The 11466-nt window shown below is 44.9% G+C and overlaps 1 protein-coding gene across 1 annotated transcript in view; it reads left to right on the plus strand.

The window, feature by feature from the left end:
• SLC4A1AP (solute carrier family 4 member 1 adaptor protein) overlaps window positions 1-7592 on the plus strand; it is a 21035-nt gene extending 13443 nt beyond the window's left edge. The window contains exons 11-14 of the mRNA XM_035111511.2: window positions 1576-1674; window positions 2686-2741; window positions 4220-4289; window positions 7003-7592. Of these exons, the coding sequence (XP_034967402.1) occupies window positions 1576-1674; window positions 2686-2741; window positions 4220-4289; window positions 7003-7052 (275 nt within the window). The 3' untranslated portion in view covers window positions 7053-7592. The remainder of the gene's footprint in view (window positions 1-1575; window positions 1675-2685; window positions 2742-4219; window positions 4290-7002) is intronic.
• Window positions 7593-11466: the final 3874 nt, after the last annotated feature.

Here is an 11466-nt window from a genome sequence, read left to right on the forward strand (position 1 = left end):
ACACACACACACACACACAGAGACGGATGCACGGGGAGAGAAAGAAAGAGACGCGCACAAACACACACACAGAGAGAGAGACGCACGGGGGAGAGAGAGAGAGACGCGCGCGCACACACACACACAGAGAGAGACAGACGCACAGGGAGAGAAAGAAAGAGACGCGCGCACACACAGAGCGTGCGGCTGCAGCGCTCACGAAGCAGCGCTGCACTTAGGGGAAGATGGCCAGGGAGGGGGGCTGCGGGGTCAAGGCAACGCGTGAAAGGGAGGGATGGCGAGGAAGAAGTGGGGAGTGAAGTGATCGGGGCTTTAACATGCCCGCACGCGCAAAAGGGAGGCTCGGAATGTGGAGATCGGTTCTGGCTGCTTCTCTTAAAGTGCCGCAAGTAACGAGCCTCTCTCTCTTTCCTCCTGCCGCTCGTGCCCTTGGTGCTTCGTGCGGCGCTGCTTCACGCTTTGTCAGCGCTGCAGCCGCCACCGCTTCTGGGCACCCACCCGACCCCGCAGGCTTCCTCCTCCTGCCGCGGCCGGCATTGCAGGAGCTGGGTCCTGCTGGCTGGTGCTCCGTGCGGCACTGCTGCACGCTTTATTGGCACTAAAGCAGCCACCGCCGCTTCCGGGCACTGACCCGACCCGGCAGGCTTCCTCCTCCTGTCGCGACCGGCATGCTGGGTCCTGCTAGCTGGTGCGGAAGTATGGCTTATTTTCGGGGTATGTCTTATAGCTCTCAAATGGTTAAAAACCCTGCCATGGCTTACTTTCTGACTACGTATTAAAAAAGGGGAAACACGGTATCTTTGCGGCTGGTTGCAAAAATGTCTGCCCCCATCTCAACATTTCAGACCATTTCAGAGGACTCTAGTGATGATAGAAACCATAGGCTGCTCTATTCAATCTCTCAAATAGTTCAAGTTGCTAATGGTATGTGTAGGCCATGAAGAGCTGAGAGATATATTAGCAGCATCACTATTTTATAAGTGTTAGGTTCATTTTGAATAGGAATATTTTCCTTGGAAGGGTCTCTTTTTAAATTCAAAGCACTGTACCAAATTTCACAGGCATCTCCAAAGACCAGGAATAATTATTGCATAAATTTCAAGGTAAATTTTCTTAGGTTATGGGGATTTAGGTTCAGTCTAGTGGGCACAGCACCTTCACACACCAAAATATTGTTATGAGGCTTTACAGAGCCCTTACTTTCCCACCTTAATCCCTCACCCTTTGGGGAATGCACAGATCCTGCATTAGTTGATTATTGGGAGAAGGGATGAGAAACATGGACAGATCTTCCATTTTGCTTAATGGCCTGATGCAGTGCCTGTGCTCAGAAGGTAGCAGGGTTGGTGTGGGTACTGTGTTTTTACTTCTCTGGCTCAGACCTTCTGTGTTTGTGTGTAGCACGGTTTTCATTGAATAAAAGCTATTATAGTGTAGCATTGCTCAGCCCTTAAAAAGAAATAAAGGCAGTTTAATTGTAAGTTGTCAGAATTTGTTAAGATTTAATCTGCTAGTTCTGTGTTCATTAAAGAATCTGGTTGGCTAAGTCTGCGGGGTTCCATTTTTCTTTTACAGGAGCTCAGCCACAGTCAGAGCCTTTGAGCAAAGATGCAGTGACGCCAGAGTGCAGCTCCCCATTGAATAAATCACAGAAGAAGCCACAAGGTGACCCAGGTGAGCACTAGAGAAAAATGGATGACAGCACTGGTATCATATTCCTTTGGTTTGTACAATTGGAGTGGGAAAATATATTTTAATACTCGGAACATCTTGCAGTATAAGACAGCAGTTCCTTCAGCTTGTTTTTTGAACATCTAATATGTTGTAGCAAATAAAACCACAGTGCTTAAATAAAAAATTAATCCTGATGAGATACATTCCTTTTGGCAAAATGCATAAAGAAATTATTTAAAAGATTTTGTGTGTGAAGTTTCCTAGTGTGTTAAGAAAGTTGAGGGAAATGGTTTTTTTAATAGTAATCCTATTTTTAAAGGATGAATACTTTTCATTCAAAAACAAATAACAAAAAAATTAAGGATTGAATTTAGAAGGATTAAAATGTATAAAATTTAAATAAGTTGGATGGATTTGTTAAAATTTGGAAAACTAATAAAAATTAATATACAGTGGTACCTCGGGTTACAGATGCTTCAGGTTACAGACTACGCTAACCCATAAATAGTACCTCGAGTTAAGAACTTTGCTTCAGGAATCAGGATGAGAACAGAAATCGTGCAGCAGCAGCAGGAGGCCCCATTAGCTAAAGTGGTACCTCAGGTTAAGAACAGTTTCAGGTTACGAACGGACCTCCAGAACGAATTATTTTTAAAAATTAGGAGAATGGAGGAACAGCGCTTTTTGAATGTCTCCTTTGTAGTGCTAGGCACATAACTAAAATATTCAAGCATTTTCTGGAGAAAGGGGGAAATAGTAAGCAATACTTGCACTGCTACAGTTATCAAAATTGCTAACCTTTACTTTGTGAGATACACCCAAAAAGCAGTTTTGCTGTCCTGCCCTTGGCTTGTGTGCATTTTGTTGGTGGGGCCTAAGGAGCTGCAGTGCTTGATTTTAACAGCTCCCTAGCCTTTTTTTTATGTAGAGGATTTATTTGTCTGAAATTTGTTTAGAATAATTCCTCTAGACTCGGCAGCGTTAACATAGTTTATCTTATTCTTTTCCTAGCACCTGAGACATCTGCAGGAAAGTCCAAGAATAAGAAAACGAACATTTCAAATACGGTGAGTTGGGAGAACTAAAGCATATAAATAGGATGAAGTACACTGTAACATACTGCATTCCCTACCTGGTGCATTATCAGAATTGCTTGATGCCGGCATTTATGGAGGACCGTTCTCTGTTCTCGCTGGCCACGTGCAGCAGTGGTTCAGTTCGTTGGTGAGACCGTGATCGTATAGTGGTTAGTACTCTGTGTTGTGTGTCTCATGTCAGGCTGATAGCTTATTGTGCTAGTACAGGGACGTCCAACTCCCAAGAGACTGCGATCTCCCAGAATAAAAAGCTGGCAGTGATCTACCCTTTTTTGGAGGGGGACCAAAGTTGATGACCTTTGGGGGGGGGCAAGTCAGAGTTGTTGAGCTTTTCTTTAGGGGGGCAGGTTGAAATTGTTTAGCTTGGGGGGGGGGAGGCAAGTAAAAAATTCACTCACCAGAAGATCGCTAGCAGCAGTCAACCAGTTGGACATCCCTGTGCTAGTTCCACTGCTAGATAAGACACAGTTGTGAAAGGATATAGCTGCTGATTATTTTGGAATGGTAGCACAACTCATAAATTGCAGGAAACTACACCACTTAATTATAATGCAAATAATTTTGAGTTTTTTTACTACTAGCCTGGCAGTGCTTTAACTTTCTCATCTAATAGAAATTATTGGCAGGGCATTGCAGCCAACAAAACTATATGCAGCCAGGAAAGCAGGCTTGTCAACCCCAATTTGCAAGGCTGCAATAATGCTTTTTTCTAGTAGCTTATACCTCCCAGTACTTTGTGCCAACAGTATCATTCTGTTTTATTGTAAGTAACATTAGATTCTCCACTATAGCACCAAGTATAAAAAAGCATCAGACAGAAGATAGAAGTGACAGAAGACAAGCAAGAGATTAACAAACACAAACATCATCTGTTTGTGTTTGTTAATCTCTTGCTTGTCTTTGTCACAAACTATCCTCTTTAGAAAAAAGTCTGAGAAAACCCTCTTCGCATAAAGAAAAGTGGGGAAAATGGTTTCAAACTTAACACGTCATTCTTGGCCCAAATATCCCCTCTAAGCAGTTTACAATCCAATCATAAAATAGAATCTGTCTAAAGCAATTTGAGTTCCTGTCCTCAAGATATTCACACTAAGATATTTCCCCAATTCTAATAATAATAATAATAATTTATTTATACCCCACCCATCTGGCTGGGTTTTCCCAGCCACTCTGGGCGGCTTCCAGCAAAATATTAAAATACATTAATTCATCAAATATTAAAAGCTAGTAATGATAATAATTTATTATTCAAACAAGTGCAAGTAGAACCTTAGTATTGCAAAGGAAAACAAATTGTATTTTGCAGAGCAACCTTGCATCAGTAGGTCCCAACGCCCCCTCTCCCATCTTCTGCAGAGGCTTTTAAGGGGGTGCATGAAGTTGTGCAGCAGAAAGAGGGAAGGGAAATGTTAGAATTACGAAGCATCTTTTTTAAAATTATTCTGCAGTCTCAACGCACTCTGTCCTCAGAATATCCGGAAGATGACCCAGACTACTGTGTGTGGATGCCACCTGAAGGTAATTTATAATTTTCCAAAATCATATTTGACCTGATCTATTTGAAGACAATGCAAAATAGGGGACTTGGGTTGCTGAGAAACGGAAGCTGAAGCTGTGCAGCTGAGCAGAAGGCAGCATAGAGACAGCCACTTGAAATGTCTTGTGTATGGAGTAGTCTAAATAATTTTGCACCACAGAGTCTCTAAATCTACTCACCTTTGTCTTGCTGAAGTATAGGGCAAGCAGGATGACATCAGGACTAGTCCTGTACACTGATACTACAGTTTCTTTGCTATCCTATGTAATGAGGGCGTGGAAGAGCAAGCACAAGCAAATAAAGCATCTAAGCTTGCTCTGTCTGAAGGAAGACTGACATTGGACCTCAGTCCTCCAGATCCCAGAACATTTCCGACTACGTTATTGCTGTTTCTCCCTGCCTGCCTTCCCACCATCCTACTCGGGTCATGCTTTTGCCCTTGGTCCAGCTTGGCCAGAGATAAAGGCAGCAGCGGTGGCACCTGAGGTTTAGGAAGGACACAAGCGTACAAAGGTATCCAGTGTGCAGACAGAGTACCCTTTGCAAATATGTGCTGCAAAGTTCTATCCCTAAGTCATGCTGATGTGCCTGCTGTTGGTAGATGTTCCTCAGGTATAGAACATTCTCCATCAGGGCTTGAAGTACTGTTTTGGGGGGGACAGGGGGTGGGCGGGGGTGGAGGACCCCCTAGTCCAGTGTTTCTCAACCTTTTTTGGGCCACGGCACACTTGTTCCATGAAAAAAATCACGAGGCACACCACCATTAAAAAAGTTTTAAAATTTAACTCTGTGCCGCCCTATATTGACTATATAATTATGACTGTAAGAAACACTTGCCAATTGCTGTGTTGGTTGCAATCTCCTGTAATAAGGCTTCACAAGCCGCTGATTTCTCTGCCAGCACAATCCTTTGCTCAGCAAGTTTCAGGTTGAGCTCATCCAGCCAGCTTCTTTAAGTTTGTCTAAAACCACCCTCCAGTCGTTTGCACTGAGCTTTGGGAAAGAGGAGGAGAAATATTGCTTTCCGGCGGGTCAGTGTTGTTTATTGGCAGCCGCCAGGCACGTGACAATGCAAATCGCCCTTCTCGTCGCCGCACGTCGCGGCACACCAGCCAGCGTCTCGCGGCACACTAGTGTGCCGCGGAACAGCGGTTGAGAAACGCTGCCCTAGTCCAGAATGTGGTAACTGTGCTCCCAAGTGCACAGCCTGGGAGTCATTTTGGACTCACAGCTGTCCAACGAGGCACAGGTCAATTCTGTGTCCAGGGCAGCTGTTTACCAGCTCCATCTGGTTCGCAGGCTGAGACCCTACCTGCCCGCAGACTGTCTCGCCCGAGTGGTGCATGCTCTAGTTATCTCCCGCTCTATGTGGGGCTACCTTTGAAGGTGACCCAGAAACTTAAAATTAATCCAGAATGCAGAAGCTAGACTGGTGACTGGGAGTGGGCACCAAGACCATATAACACCAGTCCTGAAAGACCTACATTGGCTCCGAGTACGTTTCCAAGCACAGTCCAGTGCCGAGGGCCTTCTGGCAGTTTCCTCACTGCGAGAAGTGAGGTTACAGGGAACCAGACAGAGGGCCTTCTCGGTAGTGGCGCCCTCCCTATGGAACACCCTTCCATCAGATGTCAAGGAAATAAACAACTATCTGACTTTTAGAGGACATCTGAAGGCAGCCCTGTTCAGGGAAGTTTTTAATGTTTGATGTTTTGTTTGTTTTTTATTCTGTTGGGAGCCGCCCAGAGTGACTGGGGAAACCCAGCCAGATGGGCAGGGTATTATTATTATTAATAATAATAATAATAATAATAATAATAATAATAATAATTTTATTAATTTTTATTATTATTGGATGTGCTTAGGATTACTTAAGAGGTCAGGGAGAAAGAGAGTGGAGTTTGTATGTTCCAAGGTCTCCAACTGGAAATGCATAGTTATCAAGAATGCTCATCAATCAATTGAAGTAAACAAATGCAACTTAGAATTTTCTTGCCCAAGATGTCCTTGTTTGATACAATACAGTACCTACATATAATGTAGAGCTTTCTTAGGTGTACTTAAAGTAGCAGTGCAGCTGAATTCCTCTGAGTAGTCTTGAATTGTGAGCACCCTCCATTCTAAGAGTTGTTTTTGAAATTTCTGCCTTTTGTAGAACAAGATTAAAAGCCAGCTTTATGAATTGGCTGGAACATTGTATAAGCCCAAATATTTTTGCATGCCCTGCAGTTCCTTACCTGCCTCCCACAGGTCCAGCCAACCATTTCACTCGCTTTTTTGGCTTTGCAAATGTCCTTTTGCTTCTCACATACTTGCTCAGTGTCCCCATGAATATTCCTACACCTTTAGTTACTTCCAACCTCTGCAGAATAATATAAACAAACAAAAACAAACCATCTACCATTAGTGGAGGTCACACCTGGATGCTGTCTAATATAAGTCCCCATCTCCCTCTCCTTGAAATGGACATTGGCCTGTTGCATAACCAAAATATTGCAGCTCTGCTGAACCCCATGTCAGGAAAGCTTTTACACTGCTTATGATTCACTTAACACACTGCCAAGTATGTAGGGTCTAGGTGACTGGGACTTGCCAACTATTTCTGTTTCTCTGTATATTGTTTTCACTCCTGGGCACAAGAGAGTTTTTTGAAAAAGGAAAAAGAAACACTCTAATCTTCCTCATTTGATGCAGGTCAAAGTGGTGATGGTAGAACTCATCTGAATGCAAAATACGGCTATTGAACTTCAGGTGTTGGCTTTGAGAAGTGAAGGACTATAGTACCACAGTCACTACAGAAGACTCCATTTACATGGCAAGCAACAAACTTTAGCTCATTGTGTTTAAATTCCGTTTAAATTCCTTTTAACGATTCCTGAGCCTCGCCTACACATGCTTCTTCCCCCACTAAACGTGAATTTGTGTATATTGTGCATCAAGGTGTGTGTATATAGTAGTGAAAGCTATGTATTTACAAAGCAAACTTAATAAGAAGGCTGGCTTTTTACAATAAAAACTAAGAATCCAAGTGCTTTTCTTTCCATTGCAAGTATTGGGGTGGGAAGAAGGAAATCATACACTGGAGAGATTGAGGCGCAAACTTCTGGAAATCATACACTGGAGAGATCGAGGCGCAAACTCACTATAGGTCTGCTTTATTTATTATGGGTTTCCTACACAGAAGGCAGTCAAGTGACACTCATTTTGCTGTGTATGGCAATCCTGCATATGTGTATTTTACAATTGCAAACAGTAGCCTCCAGATGGAGCTGCTCAAAGCCAAGCTATGTTTAGTTTTATTCTCCCTTTTATAATATTGGTGTCGGGTTTCTGTGAAGGTTTCTCCCTTTCACAAGTGAAATGTGAACACATTCATAGAATATAACTTTATTATATTCACAACCTGGACGAAAGAAATGCCTTCATCATAAGAAGTTTAGACAATTTCAATCCAATAGTTTACCATTTATAAAGTGGTCTTTCTTGTTCAGAAGTATATAATTTTTGTATAGTCCACTTTACACACATGTGCACCTATGCTTATTTTAACTTCTAGTTGTCTAGGAAATGCACTCTTTATTATAGAACTCTTGCGTTTCCCCTAGGGGTAGGGCAGCAAAGACCATATCTCAGGATACGTAAGTTGAGAGTGTGTGGCTCAGAGAGAGAATATGCCTTGCATGCATAATGTCACAGCTTCAATCATCAGCACATCTAGTAAAATAATATAACCTGGGTGTAGGAGGGATGAGGAAGATATCTGTACAAGGGCTTGGGGAAACTACTGCCAGTTACAGTAGACAATCCTGAGCCAGATGGACCAGTAGTATGACTCTATATCTTGATACACACACACACACACACACATCTATATATATAAAAATGTAGGCATTGCGCGTGCAGATGTAACAGCCTTTCTCCGTAACTGCTGAACTGTAATGTAACAAATTACGTTCCATGCCCATCAGTGAGGGATCTGGCATAATTTTTTTTCCAAAAAAGCAAACCTTTCATATCTAAAATAATGATTAAACACAAAAAGTGGCACCCAAATTAGACATCACCAGCAGAAGCTCTGAAGACTCCAGCAGCATCCAATAGAAAGGCAGATCGCCCACTGCTGCCTCGAAAGCCGCGCCACCAGGTGACATCACAAAATTCCACAGCAACCAACTGAAAAGGAGGCCTTTTGCAGCAACAAGGCCCAACATTGCCAAGTGGAGGTATGGGCCTGCCTGGGAGGGATGGGGGGGCAAATAGGGGGCAGGGGTAGGTAATGGGTCAGAACAGGGTGGGGGGAGACAGGGATGAAACCTGCCCTCTCCACAGTATCTTGCCTTGGCTTTGCAGACTAGGCTGAGTGGACTTAGGGGCCTGCCTGGGTGGGGGATGGGGGGGCCGAATAGGCCGCAGCATAGAATCAACTAAATATAGGCCTTTTACAGGGCCGTGCCTTTGGGTAGAATAAATGTTATTTCACATAACACACATGAGTAGGGGAGCCAGGGTTTGGACAGGGCAACCCGGGGGGGGGGGGCGGATGGAGGAGAAGAGGGAAATTGCAGGGGTAAGTGGGGGCTTAGGGTTAGGAGAGGGGGGGAATCACAGGGATACGTCATAGATCGGCACAGGGTAGGGGGAATCACACAAATAACCCACAGCAACGCGTGGCAGGGCCAGCTAGTGTGTGTGTGCTTTTTTTCTTAAAAAATGTTTAGGGGTACCCTAACCCTACTCGTATTGAAATACTGCCCCTCAATGAAGCCAAACTTAGATTCACAAAATGTTTAGGGGTATGCGTACCCCCCAGGAAAAAAGCACTGTGTGACATATGGGTCACTTTGAAAGATGCCTTATCATCAGTTCTTAAAGGTAGAATCTTGGTACTGCTAGCAGTGGAACTCAGCTGACTCAGACTGAAGCAGGGGCGTAGCCAGGATCAAAACTAGGGGGGGCAAGCCATGGTCGTTCAGGGGCGGGGCCAAGGCACAGAAGGGGAGGGGCCACAAAGTGGGCGGGGCTAAAGGGCCAACGGGCCTGATGACATCGTGGTGGTGGCAGCAGCGGCCACCTTGTGCTTCTGGGGCTGGTAGCGTTGGCGGCTACCCTGCTTGGCTGGAGAGGACGGGAGGGTCGGGCAGGCAAGAGGGGGTGGCAGGGCGGGCGAGGGCGAGGCAAGACATGGCCGCAGCCACGACGGCTCCGAGGCGTTGCTGCATATCAGCATAATATTTCAACCATGGTTCAAGCCCCACCTTAGGGGAAAAATCCTGCATTGCAGGGGGTTGGACTAGATGACCCTTGTGGTCCCTTCCGACTACAATTCTATGATTCTATTGATATATTACCATAGCATATGCATCATTCTGCTTTCTTGAATTGTCCTACTCCTAGGCATAGCATCTAACTCCTAGAGGCCTAGGTGCCCCCCCCCCCCAATTACTGGTAAATACCGTACTTGAAAGAGTCATCCCCCCATGTTGACGGGCTTTCTATGTGGGGCTTATCTGCCTCCCCCCGTATTTTATTAAGGATGGAAGAGGGAGGGAAGGAAGGAAGAAATAGAGAGAGAGATAACTCATATTTGTGGGTGTCTCTGGATGACGCTGTGATGCTGGAACTCTGCAGCAAGAGGACGGGAGGGTCGGGCAGGCGAGAGGGGGTGGCAGGGCGGGCGAGGGCGAGGCAAGACATGGCCGCAGCCACGACGGCTCCGAGGCGTTGCTGCATATCAGCATAATATTTCAACCATGGTTCAAGCCCCACCTTAGGAAAAAAATCCTGCATTGCAGCGGGTTGGACTAGATGACCCTTGTGGTCCCTTCCGACTACAATTCTACGATTCTATTGATATATTACCATAGCATATGCATCGTTCTGCTTTCTTGAATTGTCCTACTCCTAGGCATAGCAGCCAACTCTTAGAGGCCTAGGTGCCTCCCCCCCCCCAATTACTGGTAAATACCGTATTTGAAAGAGTCATCCCCCCATGTTGATGGGCTTTCTATGTGGGGCTTATCTGCCCCCCGTATTTTATTAAGGATGGAAGAGGGAGGGAAGGAAGGAAGAAATAGAGAGAGGGATAACTCATATTTGTGGGTGCCTCTGGGTGACGCTGTGATGCTGGAACTCTGCATGTACAGGAGCCTTGTAAGCAGCTTTCGCTCTGCTTGATTTACAGCAGGCACGTCCAACAGGTAGATTGTGATCTACCAGTAGATCACTGGATGTCTGTGGTAGATCACTGGTAGGTCACTGGCACCCCTAAAAAAAGCTCACCCAAAATTTTCCTCCTCCCTCAAAAAAGTTGAACTATGACCTGAAGCCCTAAACAAAAATGGGCCTCCCTCCTAAAAGAAGCTCAACAAGTTTGACCTAAACCCCAAAAAACAGGGCTTCCCTTCCTTTAAAAAAAACTCAATAGCTTTGACCTGAACCCCCCAAAAGGGGGTAGATCACCCCCAGTTTTAAACTCTGAGTAGATCAGAGTCTCTTGGGAGGTGGCCACCCCTGATTTACAGTATACAGATGCAGGAGGAGGGGCAGACTGGAACACCAATGCTTTTTATAAACATCACTGTGTCTGTCAAAGCTACAGCCCCCCCTTTCTTATTCACTTCTTTTTCGCCTTGCAGAGCCACCTTATTCAAATTGAATCCTCTGAGTCTGCACCCTCATTAAATCGCCAATAGAACTCTTAATGCTCCTGAATGCTCATTAACAACTGCCACTTAAGAACAATAGGGTGAAATGGTCAGCTATCGAATCTTGCCTGGGGATATATGCTCCATTGTCTTAACTGCTTAACTACTGGTAGCCACTTTGCTTTATTTGATGTGTTTTTGTTACTGCTGTGTCCCCCCCCCCCAGCAAGCGGAGACTTAGCTGCTCTTGCTAAAGCAAAGCCCTTTCCACTTCAGTTTTTGGAGGGGAAAAGTGCTGGTTATGGTCTGTAAAATACATTAATTTTTTTGCTTCTAGGGGGGGCAGCTGCCCCCTCCTGCCCCCCCCCTGCCTACGCCCATGGACTGAAGGGAGCTTTCACAAATACATATTCATCCAACCCCAACTCACCAATGCAGACTTCAATTCAGATTTGCAAGATCACTAGCAGAGTTGAAAGTAACATGCTTCAAGCACCTTAAATGGTAAATACAT

The sequence above is a fragment of the Zootoca vivipara genome, chromosome 3, assembly GCF_963506605.1.
Source record: "Zootoca vivipara chromosome 3, rZooViv1.1, whole genome shotgun sequence".
NCBI lineage: Eukaryota > Metazoa > Chordata > Lepidosauria > Squamata > Lacertidae > Zootoca > Zootoca vivipara.